The sequence below is a fragment of the Neohortaea acidophila genome, assembly GCF_010093505.1.
Source record: "Neohortaea acidophila strain CBS 113389 unplaced genomic scaffold BDY17scaffold_5, whole genome shotgun sequence".
Classification (NCBI taxonomy): Eukaryota; Fungi; Ascomycota; class Dothideomycetes; order Mycosphaerellales; family Teratosphaeriaceae; genus Neohortaea; species Neohortaea acidophila.
This window is the reverse complement of record NW_022985514.1, coordinates 1,497,132-1,518,461: the sequence shown is the minus strand read 5'-3', so window position 1 is coordinate 1,518,461 and position 21,330 is coordinate 1,497,132. Positions and strand designations below refer to the sequence as shown.

Sequence of the window (21,330 nt, the reverse complement as noted above, 5' to 3'; positions counted from 1 at the left end):
TCCAGATTGGCTGCAAGCATTCAAGAATCCCGGGCATCGATGCTTGGAGGCGCAGAAGATCACGGACAGGCAATGGATACTGTGATTTTGTTACTGTCTGACGCTAGAAGAACATCAAGCTGCGTCTGATAGCCTAGCTCTGCACATCGCATGTCAACGCAATACCGCAGGACGCGGTATGAGTGATAAGGCTGGGCAATCACTCATCTCAGCCTCGAGTCGCCCGCGCGAATACTCTTCGCCAACTCCCCCGCCAATCGCTTCGCCTCCTCCTCATCTTCATCATCGCTGTCGAGAAGATTGATCGTCTCCAGGGTCTTGGGCACAGTACTCAACGGCCGGGGAATCTCCTCCACTTCCATCTCCTCGGAACTCTGTTCAGCACTCCTCTCGACCGCTTCTCCCTCATCCTCTTCTTCATCCACGTCCATCGCATCGCCATCATCGACATTCTCCGGCGCACTCGGGCTCTCCGTGGCTGTCATCCTGCTCGCAGCAACCATGCCGTAAGCTTTCGACGAAGGTGTCGGAACTTGTTGCTCGGCTTCTTGCGCCTGCTTAACCGCATGATACTCCTCCAAAGCACCCTTTTTGCCATCCATGGCTTTGATCGCCGCCCTCCATTTGCGCATCTCTCCAGGCGTTCGATGAGGGTCCTTAGCCCCAATGAAGCGTCCATTCACCTCGTGCAGATCCAGCTGTTCAATCCGAGTGTCTGCCCAAAACCACGTCTGGCCTTCCTCGGTCTGAATGCGCTTGTCGTGCTTTTGACTGAACCTTCGAGCGGTCAAGGTAGCCAACAAGCCGCGAGTAATGTCCGATTCTTCTTTTGCCGCAGCCGTGTCAGGCTTTGGAGTCGAAGGCGCCGGAGTATCTGATGATGTGCCAAACCAGGCATCGATGGCAGTCTCTTCGAAGCAGCGTCCAAGCACCCTCGTGTAGGGCACCTCCACCCTTGCCGCCGTATTGTCCGGGTCGACATAATGATACCATGATCCGTATTCCGTCACACCTAGAGGCAGGTAGCTTGACCTCTCGTCGATGGGAACTTTGCCCACGCCGTCGAAGCTTCTCGCTGGGTCGAGGGTGTAGACACGACCGCTGAGGTGGAGACAAGTCTGGTATGGAATCTCCTCCGGCGCCATGTCGTCTTCTTCGTTGTCCAAGTTGACAAACCGCAACCTGATGGCATCCACCACCATCACCTCCGTGACCGCATCGCCCTTCTGCTCTTGCTTCCGTGGCAGCAGACGCACAGCATCGCCAAGCGTAATCAGCTCCGGTCCGATGTAGACCCCACTGCAGAAGACGGTAGCATCTGGCCAGAGCCCTCTGAAGCGATGACGGCCGACGATGCAGAAGCTGCTTGAAACCGTGAGGGCGTGTTTGATCGTAGGATGCCACTCTTCCTCAGGCTGTTCAATCAGGCATTCTCTCCAGTATACAAACGGACGGATGGCATAAAGCGGGACGTGTTTGGGTTGCTTCGTGTACGGCTTGTTTGCGTTCTTCGGCTCAGACAGTGGCTCGATCCGGAAGCCAGAGTAGTTGACGGCTTGCTCCTTGTCCTCATCCGTGATCAGGTCTTGGTGCAGAATGGGTTCTTGCGGCATTTGCGTAACTATGCCCGCTTCCCACTTCGGCTGCTCCAGCCATGTACCTTCTTCTGCGTCGACGTAGCGGAATGTGCGTGTTCCACTGTCCCATTCAGGAGTCGATGAACTGATAACGCTCCGAATGAAGAGCACGAGTTCGCCGAGGCGCGGAACGTAGCGAGGTAGATCCTGCCATTCTCGGAACAACTTCGCCGTCGTCATGTGACTACTGCGCCAGTCGGGTGACGTAGGCTCTTCGATTGGCACATCAATGACTGCTTCCCTATCACTCTTGAGCTGGCTGATGAGCGACTCGTACACATCCTGAGTCCCCTCAAAATCAACAAGTCGCCGCTTCTCCGGTCCCGGACTCTCCGAGTTTTGTTGGATGCCCTGGGATGGTCTTGCTGATGAGGTGGAAGGGCCTTGAGTTCGACTGCCCTTGGCGACGCCGGTAGCCTTTGGCTTCTTCTTTTGCTTGATGCCCTCGCAATTTTTGCACGGACAGCCTACAGAACCTCCATTGTCCATCAAATGCTTGAAGTGAGGATAGAATTCGTTCAGAGAGCGGAATTGGCCGTTTGGATGCCCGTAGATGTATCGGTCGCAGTGCTTCGAGTCCGGTCGCAGTCTCTCGAATCCAGCATACCCCTGTGGCAGCCTGTCAAGAACATAAGTGACGCCTGGCTGGGCACCACCAAGGTCTTTAATCCATTTCTCGCTGGCGATTTTCTCCTTGAAGTACTCATCGTTGCGGACGTAGTGATGCTTTGGCCATTTGCGTCCGTCGCCATCGGAGCCTGGGTTAATGTTGAGAATGTGGATGTTTTGTGCTGCCATGGCTGACGAGCTAGGCGAGGGTGGCGGGAAAGGAGGAGTGTTTTGATCTGCTCATATCGAGCGAAAAGGACAAAGCGTTCAATTACACAGCATAGGCAATCATGCTGTGAGATGGTAAGAAGCAGAGAGGTTCACTGGAAGGAGTGAGGTGAACGAAAAACAGTGACGTCTGGCGGTGGAGAGCGAGGGCCAAATCACGTCAAACGCCTCACACCGTTTGAAATCATGGCCAGTGACGGATGCAAACGGCGAAGAACCGAGCGGGATGAGGCTGTGAATCGGCAGTGAAGGTGATGTTCAGATCGATGCAACCTCGTACAAACGCGTGGAGATAGAGTTTCGGATGTAATTGATTAAGGTTCAAGGCTACGCCTGATTCCCACGAGCAGGCAGGCGCGCTCGGCTTTCGATTGGTTGCCGGGTTGGGCGACTTTGATGACCTCTACCCGTTTCAATCTATCTCTGCAGGCAACGGCTAGATCGGTCAAAGAGCACGAGGCCAAGGGCGCGGCGTGCTATGATTACATCCCAGCGCGGTGCGTTGGCATCTCACTTGCCACGCCATCCATCTGTTCTCCATCATCTTGCTTCTATCTGAGCAGCTGTAGAGGTGGTGCTCAACCCAATACCTCACCGCCGCTTCCGCGATGAGCCGTCTACACTAGAGCAGCAGGCTTGCACGATTTGCCCGCCATGGCCAGCCCGAGACACAACTCTCCCTCCTCCCCGCAAACACCAGATTCGACTTCGCGATCGCCCGGGCGGAAGCGCAACCCGCTGACTTCCTCCGAGCGACTAGCGACCATCACAGAGGGAGGCGCGGCGGCCAACACCCCGCCCATCCCCCGCCGAAGCAGTCAGCGCTTGAGCGCCTTGCTCTCCGGCAGCGGCTCTCATGGCGCGAGACACCCACGGCCTGGACCCGGAAGCCAGAGCAGTATAGACACATCGCGCGCTGCCCCGCCCTCGTACGGCTGGGTACCTCCGCCGCTCGATGAAAATGATGTTGGCAACCCGCCGGTGGAAGGCGAGAAGTTGGCAGAACTGCGGAGGAACACGAGCTCGCAGGATCCGAAAAGAGGCGCACTTCGCGGGAGAGGCGGATGGGGTCGACTGGCATTGATTGGGGCGGGGATACTGCTGGTCATCATCGCGTTGGCAGTAGGACTTGGAGTTGGGTTGGGTGAGAAACATCACAACCATTCGAGCTCCAGCACACCCTCGAATCCTCAGTCAACACTCCCGCCACAAAAGTTCCCCCTCGGCCAATACAGCTTCGTCACGGCTCTCACCAACGTCCAGACCAACTGCACCTCCAATGCTGCAGTCTGGCAATGCTATCCTTTTAATGTCTACAACCCCGGCGTCAGCAGTACGATAAATGCAAGTACAGCCACCTTCAACTGGATCATCAGCAACACCTCCTCGAATTACATCACAAACAACTCCTCCGAAACCCCTGCATCGCCAGGTGTGCCGGCGCTTCTCAGCGTCTCCTCCATCAGCGATCCCTTCGGAATCACGTTCAACTCCACACCGCTCTCGTACATCGCCACGGCTGACAACTCGACCTCCCCCCGCTATGTCTTTGATTTCAGCATGTCGAAGATGGTGATCCCTTCTACTTCCATCACATCAGACGGTACCTCCGCAGTCTGCTTCTTCAACCAGACCAGCTTCCAAGGCACGATCTATCTCACCGCCGCTCACAACTTCCCACCTAGTGGAACTTCCATAGGTGGGTACGAGCAGTGGCCGTACGCCGTGGAGATCATGGAAGTGGCTTCTGGAGGCAGCAATGTGCCGGACTGCTACGAGTATGTCAATGGCGTGGTTGGCAGCCCGATAACGACGGACCTGACCTCGGAGTCAAGTAACTCCCAGTGCTTATGTGAGTATCGGAACTATGTTTGAGCATTGCTTGTGGAATTGGGACGGTCGCGTTGAGATGGGGTACTTGATCTGGAGCACTGTTCAGAGGGAGGTGGGCGTTGAATGACCCGGTGTTGGCTTTGATCGTTAGGATACCCGTAGTTCTTACTCTTCTAGCGAAAATGGGAATAGAATAGCTTCATGGGGTGCATGTTTATCCGCTACCTCTACCTGATGAATCGATTCAAGACTTGGGTAGGCATCTGTTCGTGAGAAAGAACGCTGCGAATGGGAAGTACTATATTGCACTGGAGACAGCCGGTATAACGAATCCCTTGTATTCCTGCTATACACTGCAAAAGACACGCTACACGCCTCTGTAAACCGCGACTCAGACCAGCGACTTGGGCTTCGCGGTCCAAATGCGCTTGATACCCTCGGTCAAGCCGACATCATTTGTCTCGAACTCGTACCAGCCCCAGCCCACGACGAAAATCGCCAGCACGGAGCCGTAGTCGAACAGCTTTCGCGTCTTGGTCACTCGCTGCTTCGGAAGGTAGTCTACGATGACGGATCTGCGGGTTCGATGTCAGTTCGGTGATGTGCGTGCGCGTGGCCGAAGGGAAGGGTGGGAGCATACTGGAAGCCCATGTGTGAATGGATCAGGATCGCGCCGATGAGCAGGCCGTCCATCAATGGGTTCAGAGAGCCGGCGGCGAAGGGGGCGATTGTGAGGGGGATGAGGGCGGCGGAGAGGGCCCTGTAGTAGAGGCAGGTTAGCAATGCATTTCGAATTGGGTATGTGAAACTCCTTACCTCTCCGCAGACCAGTGATAGCTGCCATGGGCAGGCTCGGGCTCGTGAACTTTGACTGGATCATTGACCGAGCCTTCGATTCGCTGGGGAAGAGGTGGGAGGATGGCTCGCTGGGCGGTCGTCTGGAATGCTGCTCGTTGGAGGCGCTGGACAGAATGACGCTGCAGCTGTGATCGGAAGGCAGGGAGGGTGGAGGTGGCGGAGGTGAAGGTGCGTCGGCTTGGTGCTGCCAGAGCTTGCCGGAGCAATGTAGGCCGCATCATGGTGGCCATGTCTGAAGATCTGTCCTGCCGTCAATGGCTGCGTTGGTTGCAGGAGCGTGGTCGTCCGGTCCCAAGAAGCGGGAGAGCTCGGGTGATGATGTGAATGATTCGCCCGTGCCGTGATTGGCTCGGGTATAACCGCGCCAAGCGAAAAACACCATCCGTGAGCGAGCATCCATCGCAAGAGCTCTCGTCCAGGTACATCCGTCGACAACCCTTCGTCAAAAGCGTTTCCTGCACGACTACCGGCCATGGCTTCGAGGAGTCTCGCGATGAGGCTGAACCAAGGCCTGCGTGCCCAGCGGGCCATTCAGTCCGTCAAGTCGAGGTCCAAGCCCGGCCTCATCCGAAGTCTTGCTACTCCTGTCCATCACGGCGCAACCACCGAGAGCACTACGTTGAGCAATGGCTTCACTGTATGCTTGCTTCCCGCTCGGCGCTTGGTGATGACCGTCTTGATGCTGATAGATCTCCCTAGATTGCCACCGAACACTCCCCGTACGCCCAGACCAGCACCGTTGGCGTCTGGATCGACGCCGGCTCCCGCGCCGAAACGGACAAGACCAATGGCACCGCCCACTTCCTCGAACATCTTGCCTTCAAGGGCACGCAAAAGCGCTCACAATCCCAGCTCGAGCTCGAGATTGAGAACATGGGTGGACATTTGAATGCCTACACCAGCCGCGAGAACACCGTCTACTACGCCAAAGCCTTCAACGACGATGTGCCCGCAACTGTGGACATCCTCGCCGACATTCTGCAGCACAGCAAGCTCGAGCCCAGCGCGATTGAGCGGGAAAGAGATGTCATCCTCCGAGAGCAAGAGGAGGTGGACAAGCAGCTGGAGGAGGTGGTCTTTGACCATCTGCACGCCACAGCGTTCCAAGGCCAGCCTCTTGGACGCACCATCCTCGGACCCAAGGAGAACATCCAGGCCATCTCGAGAGACGACTTGACCAACTACATCAAGACCAACTACACTGCCGACCGCATGGTCCTGGTCGGTGCAGGAGGCGTTCCCCACCAGCAGCTTGTCGAGCTCGCCGAAAACTACTTCTCCGGCATGCCCGCTTACAACCCCAACGCCCAAGATGTTGCTTCCGTTCGTGGCCTCGAGAAGAAGCCCGACTTTGTCGGCTCGGAAGTGAGGATACGCGACGACACCCTGCCCACCGCCAACATTGCCATCGCAGTCGAGGGCGTCAGCTGGAAAGACGATGATTACTTCACCGCCCTCGTCACCCAAGCGATCGTGGGCAACTGGGACCGCGCGATGGGCAACTCGCCCTACCTCGGCAGCCGCCTCAGCACCTTCGTGCACGAGCACAAACTCGCCAACTCGTTCATGTCGTTCAGCACATCCTACTCCGACACCGGCCTGTGGGGCATCTACCTCGTCACCGACAACGTCACCCGCATCGACGACCTCGTCCACTTCACGCTGCGCGAGTGGTCTCGTCTGAGCTTCCAAGTCACCGAGGCGGAGACCGAGCGCGCCAAAGCCCAGCTCAAGGCCTCCATCCTCTTGTCCCTCGACGGCACCACTTCCGTCGCCGAGGACATTGGCCGCCAGATCATCACCACCGGCAGACGTCTGAGCCCCGAGGAGGTCGAGCGGGCAGTGAGCGAGGTGACGGAGAAGGACATTATGGCGTTTGCGCAGAAGAAGCTGTGGGATCGCGATATTGCCATCAGTGCTGTTGGGCAGATTGAGGGGTTGCTGGATTACTCGCGGATCCGGAACGACATGTCGAGGATGTTGTCGTAGGGGAGAGTGAGGTTGATGGTGATGGTGGTGGGTGGCAGCACACGAGTTTAGTACAATTCGGATAGAAGATCGATGCGCTCGCTGCCCGAAGTACTTCTGGTAGCCATACTCCGTCGTAGATAGTTAGTGTATGTACATTACACCGTGGTCATCGGCTCCCTGTACACCTCCCTACTGTTGAGTGTCTACTGCTGATCTCTCTGCAACGTACCGCAGATGGAGTAGCATAAGGGTCTCATACTCGTACACAACATAGACGAAGGCATGAATACGGATTTAACACGAGGGGAGCAGAGCAGAGGACACATTCGGGCTGAAGACAAATACTGAATTTGCTATGAGACTGACTGCTGGACTGTGGGTCCTTCGGTGAAAGCAGTAGTGAAAGAGAGTGCCTGTCTCACATCATTAGTTGGGGATCTGAAGAGAATGGAGGAGAGAGCGACTCACGATGTCACTCGAGATGTGCCACGATGGTCTGGCACTCATTCGTCCGCCTCGTTGGCCTTCTTCTCCGCATCGCGATAGCTGCGCAAACATCATTAGCCGCGGTGGTCGTGAACAAAGCAAGCGAGCCAGCTACGAACATCTGCTCAAAGTCGGCCTGACTGTAGCCCTGCTCAAAGGCACGCTGACGCAGCTCCTCCTTCTTCTGCAGCAACTCGCGCAAGTAGGCGACGGTGCGCTGCAAGACGACCGCCTCGCTACGAGCCTGGCCCGCGCACTCTGGGATGATTTTGGCGAGGCGCTCGAAGCCGGCGCGGATGGCCTCGCGGCGCTTCTTCTCCGATTCGATGTGGTTCTGCTTCTTCTGCGCGTCGGTGAGGCGGGGCCTGTCGCCGGCGCCGTCGAGATTCATGTTTGCGGTGAAGACGTTTTCTTGTTGTTTGAGTGATGCGTTGAGTGTGAACTGATGCCTTTGCTGTTGATGTTCGGCGTAATCAGTTCTGGTTCGGCATTACCACAGTAGTGACAGCTGTGAATTGGGATTGCCGCTGCTTGCCGACGTGTAAGGTTACGATCTGAGCTGTTGGTGAATGAAAAGACGAAGCATACCGAGTGAGTGACTGATGATGCCGGGCTCAGTCAAAGCGCGATCCAACCATTCCCAGCCGCCGCGTGACCCGACTCCAAGATTGCCCTGATTCCCCCACGCCGTGTGTGTGCTTGGGCAAGAAGACAGAAGGCAAGAGAAAGGTTACCTTGGATTGAGTGATGGACGAGTCGAATGAATGGCTCAAGGCGGGTATCCAACGCCCGAAGGGTGAGTCTGCATCGTCAAGGAAGATGAAGTCAACTCGAAAAGTAAAGGAAGGAAAGAAGGTCGGCTGGCCAGAAGTCTTACCGTGCCAGCTACGCAAGATACTGGGTAGAAGTGTGGTGAATAGTGGTTGAGCGAAGGTATCGATGTAGCGGTCCGCGGAAAGTCAACAAGGCGGGAGTGTTTTTGGCGGTTTGCTTCCAAAGCTTACTCCAGCCTAGCGCGTGTTTCAGGCCTTGGCGAGCTATGACGTATGGGGTAATGGCAGGCAACTGCGGCGCGCCAAAATGTGATGGATGCACCACACCGCATGCGCTGCACAAATACAACGCCTGTACCAGCTTCACGACACTTTTACGACCGTTCCCGACTCATGACCACCATCACTCATCGACCTTGAACCCTCCCAAGCCGAACGATCCAGACAAATCCGAGATTATAGAAGTAATTTCCCTTGAGAGAGCTTGGACAAGGGGGGAACAACATGAGTCGGTAGAGGGGGAACAGTACCGATAGACGACTCACCCAGAGTTGGCCAGCATCATGTCTTCTTCGGCAAACTCCTCCTTCAACTCTCGAATCCGCACCTCCAACCGAGCCTCCCAGCCCCGACGTGGTCTCTCCTACAGCAAGAGAGTTGCTGTTTCGGATGAAGATGCATACTCCTACGCCCTTCGCGCCGCGTACCTCGCCTATCTCCTCCTACCACGGCAGAAGCGTATTCAGCATGTCGCCAATACCTCCAAACCCATCCAGCGCTCCTCCACATCCATCAACGATATGATCAAGGACTTTAGTCTTTTACGAGACTCGAAAAGCGCGAAGCTGCCTCATGGCTTCCCCGCAGAGCTGGACAAACGCATCACCGGCGTGCTATATGGGAAGGAGAAGATGCCGGAGTTTAATGATAGCCTGGTCAAGAGAAGCTTCGCCGCCTTCTTGAACGAGTTCAAGAACCCCACGTTTCGAAGATCGGTGGAAAAAGATCGCAAGGTGGAAGACTTGCTCCTCATCTTCTTCTCCAAAGCTACAAGCGAGTTGCAGAAAGGCAAAGCGCCGGAAGACGATGGTTGGAAGTTGATGGTCGACCGCCATGTCGCGTTGTTCGTCAGGATTATAAGCAACACACTCCAGAACAATGAGTGGTCAAGGGACCGCCCCGACCTCACCTCGAAGTTGAAGATGCTCGAGCAGAAGCTCCTGCAACACGACCAAGATTTGGCAGATGCAAGTCGCAATGCAGGTGGACAGAGTATCGAAGTCGAGGTGCCTCGCAGCTACGAAGTCAGGGACATGCCGCTCGTCGTGAGAGTGTGTCGAATTTTTGCTATTCCAACCGCTCAGGCTCAAAGCGATATCAATGCGCACAGGAATGAATGGACAGAGCAAGCGGCGTTGAAAGACTTGAAAGAGTACCAGAATCAGATGATGCTCAATACTCATGTCACCTTGACCAAAGACGACTTCAACATGGAGGAAGCATACGAGGGCTGGAAGAAGGGTGAAATCAGCGATCTGAGCCAGATGATTCTCGCAATACTCAAAAGCAACCCGGAGCTCGCAAAGACGAGCGCAGAAACTCCAGCGGCCGTTCCCACGCTCAAGACAATCGACGGCGCATACCACCACCCTAGCAAGACCCTCACCAAGGACGGCGACGTTGATCCGAACTACGTGATTGACACGCCTGTCGACATGAGCAGCCTCAACCTTGGCACTTCCGATCCGATAGATACCGAGACGGAATATCTGAACGGTGCGCATGCGGCCTTCACGTTTATCCCCCCGGAACGAAGACAGTACTACAAGCGAGTTCTCAGCAAAGCATTGGCTCATGATCTACAAGACGAGGCTATGGCAGCCGAAGAACCTGCAGCCGAGGCAACTACTGGCAAGTTGCTATCGCAACAGAGCACAGATCTATTGAACGAAATTGCGGCGCGTTGGCGTATGCCACAACCCAGTCGGGCGGTCCTGTTGCTTGACGCGGTGCGTGATAAGTACCAAGATCAAGACATCAGCCTTGAAACGGTAGACTCTGCTTGGACATGGCTAAAGCAAGCCCCCGAACCGCCAAAGAAAATCACTGGAAAGCAACCGCCGCCACAGCTTACTTTGTCTGATCGCAGCAGATGGACGGTGCAGGACTTTGGACTGTATCAGAGCATCCTTGGCACCCTTCACGATGCACTGCTGCGCGAGCTGTTCGAGCTCTTCCAGCATTGCTACGAGAATAAGCCTCCAAGCATTGGGAGCGTCATGTACGTGCTCGAGAACCACGTCTATGATGATGCACTCTTCACCAAGTCTCCAGAGGATCTGGACGGCTTCACTGCAACGCTGGCGGACGCGGTACGGCAGAAAGCACGGAACAAGTATCACGAAATCCTTTCCAAGAATGTCTCGGACGATGCGAACCAGTGGGAGTTCTACCACGTCATCCAGCTCGGCCAGGCGGTGACTGGTCTATGTGCCAAGATTCAGAAGCGATACCGCAAGAATCCAGAGGTCATGGGAGTCAATCCGCTGACTATCTTGGTGGAAGAAGTCTTGCCAAGTTTTGCGGACGATGCAAGGGCGCTTGTGAAGCGAATTTTGGAGCTTGCGCAGAAGCGAGACGAGGAAGTTCCAATCCAAGACGGCTTTGAGCTGTACAAGGAGCTTGTGGAGATTCGGCAGGTGTATGCTCAGGCTTTGCCCGGCAAGGAATTTGGCTTCCACATTGAGAACTTGCTTCAGGTCTTCGTCTGGCGTTGGATCGAGATGACGGACTCCAAGATCATCGACTGGATCGAGGGCTCGGTCGCGCATGATGATTTCAAGGTTCACCAAAATGAAAAGGACAAGGAGGAGGGGCTTCCTCCCACGGACGATGAGCGGCACTCCCAATCCGCTGCGGATGTGTATCGCATCTTCAATCAGAGTATCGAGATGATTGTGAAGCTGGAATGGGATCACGACCTGCAATACGCCAAGTTCATGACCGCGATCAGCAAGTCCATAGGACGGGGTGTTGCTCGCTACTGCGAACTGCTTGAAGGAATGTTCACAAAGGAGATGGACCGGCAGACTCCCGAACAAGAATTGAAGGCGCAACAGACGCAGAGAGACAAGTGGATGAATTACGCAAAAGACTTCTACCAGAACGGCGGCAAAGGCGATAAGATTGAGCCATTCCAGTTCTGGCCGGAGTCGTTTGTGAAAATCAACAACATCGAGTACGCGACACTGCAGTTGGACAAGTTGGAGAAGGAGGTCAATGTCGATGCTTGTGCCGAAGTCATCAACCAGCGAGAGCCACCTCCGCTACCGAGCATGAGGCGACCGGGCACGAACAAGTTCATGTTTACGATCAAGATTGTTGAGGGCGAGGATCTCAAAGCCGGCGATATCAACGGACTCAGCGACCCGTACGTTGTGCTGGGTGATGAGTATCAGAAGAGGTTGGCCAAGACAAGGATTGTCTACCAAAGTCTCAATCCTAGGTGGGATGAGACGGTCGATATTCTGACAACCGGTCCTCTGAACGTCATCGCAACAGTCTGGGATTGGGACATGATGGGCGACCACGATTGTCTCGGCCGCACGAACTTGAAGCTGGACCCTGCCCAGTTCACCGACTTCCTGCCGCGGGAATACTGGCTGGATCTGGACACCCAAGGCCGCATCCTCGTCCGCATCAGCATGGAGGGCGAGCGAGATGACATCCAATTCCACTTCGGCAAGGCCTTCCGCACTCTCAAACGCGCGGAGAAGGAGATGACACGGAAGACGACTGACAAGCTCTCCTCTTATATCCACCAATGTCTCTCCCGCCGTACTCTCCGCGCCTTGCTGCATTACAACAGCCTCGGGCCGGTCTCAATTTCGAATGTGAAAGGCATGTTCTCCAAAGCCATCAGCGGCCGTCCAGGCTCGATCATTGCCGCTCCGTCGCAGCCTCCCGCGCCGCCAACGCAGGATCAGATTGCAGGCTCGCTGAGACCTCTGCTGAGCTATTTCGATGAGAACTTTGCCATTATGAAGTTGACGTTGACGGACAGCGCGATGGTCCTGGTGATGACGAGGCTGTGGAAGGAAGTGCTTGCTACAATCGAGGGCCTATTGGTTCCGCCGCTTAGCGACAAGCCGTCTTCGCAAAGGCAATTGACCGAGCAGGAGGTGGACATTGTCTACAAGTGGCTCCAAGTAAGCGATCATCTCCTTTGACAGATTCTTCATCTGCTGACACGTTACAGGTCCTCTTCGACTTCTTCCACGCCGTCGACGAAGCCGGCGTCGCCCTCGGCGTGCCCCTCGACATCCTCAAGAGCCCCAAAAACCACGACGTCAAGAACCTCTACTTCTTCTACTCCGAATCCACCAACAACCTCATCCGCACATCGGAGAAAATGGCCGCCGAGACGGCACACAGGCAACAGGAAACCGCCGCGCGTCTAGGCCGGCTCACCGCCCCGGGAGGCCTGCACTCTGTCGCCCGCAGGTCAAAGTCGGTCATGATGTCGCGCAACCTCGGCACGATGCGCAAGGCAAAGGAGGAGAAGCGCAAGGAGGCGCAGGCGGATCCGAGCGATGATATGATTTTGCGCATTCTCAGGATGCGGCCGGAGGCGGAGAGGTATTTGAAGGATCGCAGTCGGCAGAAGGACCGCTTGGCTGCTGCGGCTGCTGCAGAGGCGATTGTCCGGCAGAGTCTGCAGGCGAGTCGGGCGGCGAACAGTGCTGCAGCGGCTGGGGGAGGCATCGCGAGGAGGTGGGACACGATTCGGGAGTAAGGGCGGCGGCATTCTCATGATTTGCATGATTTGGGATTGGGCATGATTGATGAATGGTTAATGAGATGATGTTGCATATGCTTTTGATTTCTATGTACTTCCGGTTTGCATGACACGGTAGCCCAGAGCCTTAGAAGTATTCACACGAACCCGCCCTCGCCTTCACTGTTCCACCTCTCCCCAATTCCAACCGATGTCTCAGCATCTCCTGACTCGACTGTCTAGTACACTGCATTCCACTTCCACCCCACCTTGAGCACTCTGACAGCAGTGTAGCATAGCAGAGCCATGACATAATTCCCGCCAGCCCAGCACGCAATCCCCCAATATGCCCCTCCGTTGGCCCCAATAATCGCGCCCGCAATCGGCGTGCCCGTCAACGTCCCCAGCGACACAATGGAGTAGCAAGTAGCATAATACCGCCCGTACTCCTGCGTATCGCACAGCATGCCCACGCACACCGGCGTCAGACTAATATTCGAGCCCGACGCGAAGCCCATGAAAATCGAAAAGACGATCAGGAGACTTACGATCGCTGTGTTGTCTTTGGTCGCTCCATCGGCTGTAGGGGCTGATAGGATTGCGGAGGGGAGCCACAGGCCGAGCGAGGAGAGGAGGCAGGCTGACAGTGCGAGGATGGAGAGGTTGTAGCGGCCCCATTTGTCGGCTAGGTAGCCTGGTAGCCAGCGACCGAGGGCGGAACCGGCGTTGAAGATGGCGATGATCTGGAAGGCGAAGGTGGAGCTTACCGCGCCGGTGGAGAGGGCGTAGGAGGTGAGGTATGCGATTGGGGTGAAGAGGCCCCATTCCATCTGAATGGATTGTTAGCGGGGAATCTTCGTTGTCGAGTACTTCTAGATCGCAACGACTTACAAAATACGTCCCAGCAGTCACGAGCGCCAGCGCGGGGAAGCGCAAGATGCGGAAATCCGGCACGCAACTGCTCCCAGGCTTGGGCGGCAGGCGGGAGCGAATGAGGAGATTCGCGACGCCGACGAGGAACACGAAGATGAAGCCTTGGATTCGAAGCGCCCAGGCCCATCCCATTCGTACGAAGAGCGCCTCCAGCATAAGTGGAAAGACGACGCCGCCAACTGCGCCGCCCGCTGCAGCGATGCCGGTTGCGTTGGCGCGTTTGGCATTGAACCAGTGGCCGATGGCCGCGACGGCGGGAGTGAAGATCAGTGCCGTTCCGAGGCCGCCTAGGATGCCGTAGGCGAGGAGGAAGTGCCAGTATACTATGAAAGGACGGCAGAGTTAGTTACGGCGTGATGTCAGATCAAGAAGGCCGACTTACAAGTACAGATGCTCATCAAGAACACACTGAGCACGAGGGCAACACTTCCGCCCAGTACGAGGTATCTGGGGCCGTAGGCGTCGAAAATGGGTCCAATGAAGATGCCCGCGCCAAAGGACAGGAAGGCGTAGACGCTGAAGATCCAGCCAATGGTGGACTCATCGTACTCGGCCAGCTGATGGTGGGAGATGTACGCTTGGTAGGTCGAGATGACATTCATGTACCCAAAAGCAGCCATCATGCCGGAGAAGGAGCCCAGAACGACGAGCCATGCCGCCGTTCCTCCTTCCGGGTAGGTTACATCGTCAGTCTTCTCCAAAGGCGGTGGAGAGGCTGGCGGAGAGGACTCGTGCGCCTCGCGGCCTTCATCTTGCGAGGTCTTGGCCAGGAAGACGGAGCTTGCTGACTGGCGTGCAGGCCATTGTTTCTCGATGTCGGTCTTGTCGATGGATTGCGATCTCCCAGAGGGATCGACGTGGAAGTCGACGGCGGGCGTGTCTGTGATGAGTCCTGGCTTGCTGCCTTTGAAGTCTGTGCTCATTCGCCGGGAGCGAGGGTAAAAATCGTGATGATATAGGAACAATGTCTTTGTGCGCAGACAGGGGATGACTTTGTCTGAAGAAGAAAGGCGGTGTCCGGGGTCGGGGTTGAAATATATTATGAAGGCTAGCCCGCCGAGAACCCCACGCGGCAGAGACGGCAGATGGCCAGAAAACCTTTTTCTCCGCAATCGACGTATAGTCGTTAGATCCGCCGTAGGGCGTGGCATCGGCCAACTCCGCGCCGACTGTATATCGCACTTGTTGACGCCCAAACGCTGAGATTGTTACGCTTACAGAGATGTTTTGCGGGAGATCCGCAGTCTTGCAGCACCGTAGAAACGCAGGATCCATCTCATCAGACGTTGATGTATCTGCCAATGACATGAGGCTGGTGCGCACCGTTGAGGTCGATACGGAGAGACGTGAACACTCTATAATGCGTGTCTCGTCTATATCAGCACATGTCGGCGGCGCTGGTCAGGCAGAGTATACTCCGACAAAGGCAGCGATGGTATCGCTGATGCAGAGCGCGGCTGTGCTCTCGGTAAATACAAAATCAGATGCAATGCTCTGTTGCCAGGCACGATACGCACACAACTAAACGATGAAGATCTTGGAAAGGAGGAAAAGAGGAGATACATGGAGGATCGCATACCTCTGTGGCGACTAGGGCAGCCAGAAGACTTGACCGAGCCCGCGGTTCTCCTCGCCAGCGATCTAAGTTCGTATGTTACTGAAGCACAGCTCCTCGTAGATGGTGGTTTGTTCGTCAACTTGCAATAGCAGTGCTGCTCTTCAATCAAACCCTCCAAACTCGCCCTCTTCATCATCGTCATCAGCCGTTCGGAGGTTGATTTGCGCTCTCCTTTGCGACCCCAGAATCGCACCTTTGCGATTGTTTTCGACTCTGCGCACAAAGCCCGCTTTGGTGCTGATTCGCGATTGTCTCGCCGCCTTTGGATCTTTGATCTGACCACGCGCAGTGCGAGACTCGATCCCATGAGTCTTGAGGTTCTTTTTGTCCCGCTTGCTGAGCTTCGGCAATGCAGCTAGGAGCCAGTCGTCAACGCCTCCCTCTGTGCCCTGCTGTTTTTGCGCCATCGATACCACATTCGCCACGTGCTTCAAATACGGCATATCTTCTTTGCTGTAAAGGGTCACCGCCACACCGCCATCTCGCCCCGCTCTGCCCGTTCTGCCGATGCGGTGTACGTAAGCAGCACTTGAGGTCGGGATGTCGTAATTGACCACTCCATTAACACCACGAAAATCGACACCGCGGGAAAGCAGGTCAGTCGTAATGAGAACCCAAATCTCGCCCTTTCGAAATCTCGTCATGATGCTGTCGCGCGCGGTGTCGGACAGGTCTGAGTGCAAGACGGCAATTCGGCTGCTGCCGCCAGCTTCTGCGGGTACATCGTACAGCAGTTCGGAGTTGAGTGCGATGGCGCGTTCCACAGTCTGGGTGAAGATGAGGAACGGCGGCCTCAAAGACTGACTTGCACCTTTAGTCGTGGTGGTTGGATGCAAAAGTTGTCGTAAACCCATCAGCTTGCCCTTCTCTGTGGCGGCATATATCAATTGATGGGATACGTTCGGCACAGCGGAGTCCTTCAGGCCCACTACAAGCCGTACTAGTGGTGCTGGTGTGCTCGTCGAGGCGAGTCGTTGAGAGCGCTCATCAATCGTGGACCTCGCCAGGTCTTCGATGTTGCTGCCCATCGTGGCGGACCACAGGCTCACCCGAAGTTCTGGCTCATTGAGGGCGTTCCATATATCCAGAGTTTGCTCTCGAAACGCCGGGTCGAGCAGCACGTCGGCTTCGTCAAGGATCATATGATGTATCTGCCACGATAAATCCCGACATTCCGCCATGGCATTTTGCAGAAGCCCAGGCGCAGAGACAATGATGTCGGCTCTTAGCACGCTGCCGGTCGACTCGACATCGTCCACATCTTGCGAATCATCGGTGGTTTCCTTCGTTGATGAAGAGCGCGTGGGAAGCTTCAGCCCCTTTCGCATCTGCGAGACGGTCACCCCACAGCCTTTTGCCAGCTTCCTGCCCTCGTTCGTTATTTGAGCTGCAAGCTCTTTCGTAGGAGCCAGGATAATGGCTGAGGTCTGGTGTTCTGTTTGAGATGCTTGGTGTCGCCTGGAAATCACCGAATGCAGCAACGGTATGAGGAAAGCCAAAGTCTTGCCACTCCCCGTCGGCGCCACGGCTAACAGATCGATCTTCAACTTCTCAGTAGATCCTGCGAGCTCTGGAATGTTCTCCTTGGCGGTATTCAGTAGCAAGGGGATGGCAGCCAGTTGAACCTCCGTCGCATCATCATAGCTCTGATCGATGATGTTGCGTTGCAATTGTCCAGAGACTCCATAAAGCTGGCCGAGATTCCGTAGAGCTTGTAAAGGTTCGGGGAACAGTCTATGTCGAGGTTTTTCTGCCTTGACTTTCTTTCCTTTCGGTCTCTTCGTAGGATGCAGAAGTTGCTGCGAATTGAGCCACGTCACTTTCACTTTGTGCTGATGTAAAATGCTCTTGCGCTCTTCGATGGACAATCGCATACGAGGCTGACTCCGACCTTCATCTTCGGCGTCATCATTCTCTTCGTCTAACGCCCCACCGACCACTGACTCCAACTTCTGCCTTGCCGATGATCCATTCTCCTTGCCTCGTTCATTGAAAAAGTCCTCGGGATCTGCCTCTTTCCGTACAGTATCTCGTTTCCGCTTCCCTAAGGTGCTGGAGGCAGCCTCATCGCGGGATGCGAAGAGCTGAGGGTGCGAAGGTGGACCGTCGGATGGTGCAACACGCCGCGACTGCTTTGGTCGGCCTTTGGAGAGATTTGTAGATCGGGAGAGCAACTTATAAGGATCCATGTCTGCTCACCGACATTTCCTCCAAAAGCCTGCAGCAGACATCGAACAAAAGTTTAAGAGCCCGAGCGACGTCCAAGGGTTCACGCCAAGCCGGCCCGCGCCGGTTCAACCCGAAAGCGTACCGAGAGCTCGCTCTCCCTCCAACCTCTCCTCAAAAGTTTTGAACGGCAGAAGCAAAGCTCCGGAAGCGCTGCCCCCATTGACCCTCCATCTCTCACCCACCGCCATCCATCCGCCCCACCATGTCTTCCGCCGTCCTGTCCCGGTCGGCGCTCCGCCAGACACGAACCGTGCTGCAGCGACGTTGGCAATCCTCCACCACCGAATCGGCTAAGGAGGCCGTCTCGGAGAAGGCGGCTCAGGCCAAAGAAGGAGCATCACAGGCCGTCAGCAAGGCGCAGTCGGGTCTGTCGCGAGTGACGAGCTCTGCTGGCAACGTGATGGGCAGCGCCGGCCAGGCGATATCTGGCATCGGCGGCCGAACGGGGAGACTGATTGGCTATGTGCAAGGTGTGTTGCCTTGTTTTTGCTATTGCTATCGACGCGAACGTGGCTAATCAGACATCGCGCAGGCTTGATACCCCCAACCCTTTACTATGCTCGCGTCGGAGGCGAATTGGCAAAGATCATCTACCGAGGAAGGAGCATGCAGCCGCCGTGAGTATACACAAACATGAGCAGTTGGCATTCGGACAGCCATTGACAACTTCCAGCACCGTCGAAACCTTCCAAGGCTACCTCCGACCCGTCACGAATGCCATCCGCAATCCCTCTAGCCTACAAAAGGTGGCTGGAGCAGCCGATTCGCAGAACTTCCTCTCGCGCGTACGAAATCTCGACGGCGACACACTTGTGGGCGCCGGCATTGTCGCTGCAGAAGTGCTCGGATTTTTCTGTATTGGAGAGATGATTGGGCGGTTCAAGGTTGTGGGATACCGTGGCGGAAACGGTGGACACGGCGAACATCATTGAGTGAAGAGGTGAAGGTGAGATTCGGCGAGCGACTACCTCCTGCGCCAGAAAGCGGTGTAAGAAGCCTGTGAACATAGAAAGGCATTCGCTGCCATCGAATAGTGGCGTGGAAGAAGGTAGATCTGTGTCGCCGCTACCTAGTAAGCATAGAAACCGAAGCATCTCGTCGCCTTGCAAGTACTCCACGCGCACCCGCAATTGGGCAGCCCGTACTGTGTACCGATGACCCGAAGCAGCGGTCACCGTGTGGATCAGTCATTCGACACACTCGTCCTGCGTCTAGCCACGTTGCCAGTCCAGCGCACATGGGGTGCTATTTGCGGCCATCCAACCACGGACCGACGCTCACCGCCTTGTCATCGGATTCTCGCGCGTGTCGCTTGCGGCTCGATGGTTCCGCCTGCAAGTCATTTGGTACCTGCAGGATCGTCATGGACCTCAGTTGATCGTAGTGACGGCGACAAGAAGGGGGGAAATCAGCATTGTAGCACGACATGCTCGTGAGAAGTGACAGCGAAACGCGCAGCAAGCTCGAGGCTCGTCTCCAACTCAGGCCAGCCGGAGGACACTCCGGTCGTCGCCCTCCAGCCTCGATGGAAACGGGAGTACGACTAGCCGGTGAGAAGGGGTACGTATCGAGATATGGTGTCACCTGAGAATCACATGGAAAAGCCCAGTCAAGATAAGCGCGGAAGCAGGTTCCGCAGACGCTGATGGACCTCGGGGGGGCGACAGCACATCCCCTCAAAACGGTTTCAATCATGCAGGCGCGAGCTACGGTAGTGCGAGTGGGCAGCATGATCCACGCTGTCAGTGCTCGATGTAGCCTGTTGCTCCGTCGACGCTTTGCGCTGGACGAAGAGCATGACATACGACTTGGCGTGACTGCGAGTCATTGATATGGGGTCTGACAGACATCCATCAAGAATAATGAGAGGCCCGGCGTCTTTCCCCCCGGAGGATGATGGAGGGGGGCTTGATCATCGCAGGGGGGAAGACGTAGACATGCAGAGCAAGGAGGGAGCTGTGGCATCCCGGCTGAAATTCAACAAATGAGTACGGGCAGGTCATGCAGATTCGCCAACGTGCAGGAAACGTGCCGATTTCCCGCCAAGCCCACGATCAGCCCCCTCAACACAATCTATTCGATGTGACTGTGTATACGCGGGGGACGGACGCGCCGAGCTCGAGCAGTGGAAGGCGTGCATGATAGTCGCCACTGGCCTCGCGTTCACATGATTCAAGGGTGATGGTTCGAAGGTGGGGGAGGAGGAGGTAGCGGTTGTGAACAGGCAAGACTGACGCCCCGGAGGGTCTCGAATGCGGAGAAGGGTGGAGAACGGCAGGAGGGATCTGACCTAGCGTCGCCTACTCTTGCCTGCTCTGCTGCCGTCAGACAAGAGGGCCAAACGGGCTGTAATGAATCCATCCAGTCAGTCTGTTTCCACATGTCATCAGCCAACACGAACGCGCGAGCGCCGTGGAAGGCACGGCATGCACGCCTGCATTTCGTGGTCTGTGCCTGCTGCATCGAAGAGGGAACGAAGCTTTGGACGAACGTTGAATGCAGAGCGGAGACGGATCTGGATGACGACTTGCTAGTTTGCATGACTAGCCCCAACGCAAGAAACCCGATCGCCGGCCAGCATCGTCGATAGATTGGACTGGCAGGACGCGCCACTGCCGGCCATGGGCAGCAGGTAGATTAACTGCACGCGAATTGCAACGTCAAAACACGACACGTAGGGATTGGGATGGATGGCGAGGCAGAATCCAGCAGTAGTGCCCCGTTCGGAAAGACCCGGGAGACTGCAGTGGAGGTTCTCCAGACACGCTCGGGCGTGTCACTCTGCCGCCCGCCTCCGAGGAAGACGAGGCAAGGCCGCCAATGCTGCTCCCAATGTGGCAAATGGGCCTTTGCATCTCTCACGCGCGCAAGCACTGGATCGACATTCCGGCCCCTTGATTGCCGCCCACAAAGTCATGACGAGGACATGATGACTCCCTTTCCCCGTGCAAGACAACAAAGGGACAGTTAGAGTACAGACTAAACGTCGGTCCACACCTCGGACCCCACCCACCTCACCTGGGAAGGCGAGAAACGGCAGGCCAGAGTGGAGGGCACCACGCACGGATTAGGATGGTGCCAATGGTCCAGCTCGTCCACCATGCAACTCGTGCAGCTCGCCCTCCGACTCCAAGTGGACCACACATTGCCCTTTCCCCCAACCCTCTCGTGCGGACCGCGCTCCAACCCTCTTGGCCACTCGTTGCTGATCTCATCAGGATTGGAGCCCGCCGGCGCTGCTGCTGCAACCTGAAAGTCTCCATCCATGCAGTCATGCCTTTCGTAGGGCCAGCAGCACCCACCAACCGCGCCTGCTAACCGCTCAGTCGCACACACGCCAGCCGAGGGCTGCTTTCTTTCATGGATGAATGCCCGGCT

General features: G+C 56.1%; 9 protein-coding genes across 9 annotated transcripts; 4 read left to right on the top strand and 5 right to left on the bottom strand.

The window, feature by feature from the left end:
• Window positions 1-13: 13 nt before the first annotated feature.
• BDY17DRAFT_297681 (uncharacterized protein) lies at window positions 14-2,786 on the bottom strand. The gene has a single exon (XM_033733632.1). The coding sequence runs from the start codon at window positions 2,433-2,435 to the stop codon at window positions 204-206; it is 2,232 nt and encodes a 743-aa protein (XP_033590166.1). The 5' UTR covers window positions 2,436-2,786; the 3' UTR covers window positions 14-203.
• A 103-nt stretch (window positions 2,787-2,889) lies between these two features.
• BDY17DRAFT_297680 (uncharacterized protein) lies at window positions 2,890-4,522 on the top strand. Its single transcript, XM_033733631.1, has one exon. The coding sequence runs from the start codon at window positions 3,129-3,131 to the stop codon at window positions 4,347-4,349; it is 1,221 nt and encodes a 406-aa protein (XP_033590165.1). The 5' UTR covers window positions 2,890-3,128; the 3' UTR covers window positions 4,350-4,522.
• A 176-nt stretch (window positions 4,523-4,698) lies between these two features.
• On the bottom strand, window positions 4,699-5,383 carry BDY17DRAFT_250230 (CybS-domain-containing protein; the record flags this gene model as incomplete). Its single annotated transcript, XM_033731046.1, has 3 exons — window positions 4,699-4,882; window positions 4,948-5,067; window positions 5,124-5,383. 3 exons carry the CDS (start codon window positions 5,381-5,383, stop codon window positions 4,699-4,701), a joined length of 564 nt encoding a protein of 187 aa, XP_033590164.1.
• A 204-nt stretch (window positions 5,384-5,587) lies between these two features.
• On the top strand, window positions 5,588-7,310 carry BDY17DRAFT_297677 (Metalloenzyme, LuxS/M16 peptidase-like protein). The gene is made up of 2 exons (XM_033733630.1): window positions 5,588-5,802; window positions 5,865-7,310. The coding sequence occupies exons 1-2, from the start codon at window positions 5,638-5,640 to the stop codon at window positions 7,152-7,154; spliced, it is 1,455 nt and encodes a 484-aa protein (XP_033590163.1). The 5' UTR covers window positions 5,588-5,637; the 3' UTR covers window positions 7,155-7,310.
• A 329-nt stretch (window positions 7,311-7,639) lies between these two features.
• BDY17DRAFT_324313 (uncharacterized protein) lies at window positions 7,640-8,013 on the bottom strand (the record flags this gene model as incomplete). Its single annotated transcript, XM_033737167.1, has 2 exons — window positions 7,640-7,682; window positions 7,742-8,013. 2 exons carry the CDS (start codon window positions 8,011-8,013, stop codon window positions 7,640-7,642), a joined length of 315 nt encoding a protein of 104 aa, XP_033590162.1.
• Window positions 8,014-8,958: 945 nt separating this feature from the next.
• BDY17DRAFT_250507 (uncharacterized protein) lies at window positions 8,959-13,190 on the top strand (the record flags this gene model as incomplete). The annotated part of the gene is made up of 2 exons (XM_033731067.1): window positions 8,959-12,603; window positions 12,654-13,190. 2 exons carry the CDS (start codon window positions 8,959-8,961, stop codon window positions 13,188-13,190), a joined length of 4,182 nt encoding a protein of 1,393 aa, XP_033590161.1.
• A 221-nt stretch (window positions 13,191-13,411) lies between these two features.
• Window positions 13,412-15,028, bottom strand: BDY17DRAFT_324311 (major facilitator superfamily domain-containing protein; the record flags this gene model as incomplete). Its single annotated transcript, XM_033737166.1, has 3 exons — window positions 13,412-14,002; window positions 14,064-14,428; window positions 14,488-15,028. The coding sequence occupies 3 exons, from the start codon at window positions 15,026-15,028 to the stop codon at window positions 13,412-13,414; spliced, it is 1,497 nt and encodes a 498-aa protein (XP_033590160.1).
• Window positions 15,029-15,824: 796 nt separating this feature from the next.
• Window positions 15,825-17,912, bottom strand: BDY17DRAFT_251129 (P-loop containing nucleoside triphosphate hydrolase protein; the record flags this gene model as incomplete). The annotated part of the gene is made up of 1 exon (XM_033731143.1): window positions 15,825-17,912. The coding sequence occupies one exon, from the start codon at window positions 17,910-17,912 to the stop codon at window positions 15,825-15,827; it is 2,088 nt and encodes a 695-aa protein (XP_033590159.1).
• A 161-nt stretch (window positions 17,913-18,073) lies between these two features.
• BDY17DRAFT_297669 (mitochondrial ATP synthase g subunit-domain-containing protein) lies at window positions 18,074-19,062 on the top strand. Its single transcript, XM_033733629.1, has 3 exons — window positions 18,074-18,422; window positions 18,485-18,569; window positions 18,626-19,062. The coding sequence occupies exons 1-3, from the start codon at window positions 18,155-18,157 to the stop codon at window positions 18,882-18,884; spliced, it is 612 nt and encodes a 203-aa protein (XP_033590158.1). The 5' UTR covers window positions 18,074-18,154; the 3' UTR covers window positions 18,885-19,062.
• Window positions 19,063-21,330: the final 2,268 nt, after the last annotated feature.

Excerpts from the sequence above, each read along its gene's own strand:
- BDY17DRAFT_297681 (XM_033733632.1), bottom strand. The coding sequence starts at position 2,435 with ATGGCAGCACAAAACATCCACATTCTCAACATTAACCCAGGCTCCGAT.
- BDY17DRAFT_297680 (XM_033733631.1), top strand. The coding sequence starts at position 3,129 with ATGGCCAGCCCGAGACACAACTCTCCCTCCTCCCCGCAAACACCAGAT.
- BDY17DRAFT_297677 (XM_033733630.1), top strand. The coding sequence starts at position 5,638 with ATGGCTTCGAGGAGTCTCGCGATGAGGCTGAACCAAGGCCTGCGTGCC. Across the intron at positions 5,803-5,864 it reads CGTTGAGCAATGGCTTCACT|ATTGCCACCGAACACTCCCC; the intron begins GTATGCTTGCTT and ends AGATCTCCCTAG.
- BDY17DRAFT_297669 (XM_033733629.1), top strand. The coding sequence starts at position 18,155 with ATGTCTTCCGCCGTCCTGTCCCGGTCGGCGCTCCGCCAGACACGAACC. Across the intron at positions 18,423-18,484 it reads ACTGATTGGCTATGTGCAAG|GCTTGATACCCCCAACCCTT; the intron begins GTGTGTTGCCTT and ends GACATCGCGCAG. Across the intron at positions 18,570-18,625 it reads GGAAGGAGCATGCAGCCGCC|CACCGTCGAAACCTTCCAAG; the intron begins GTGAGTATACAC and ends GACAACTTCCAG.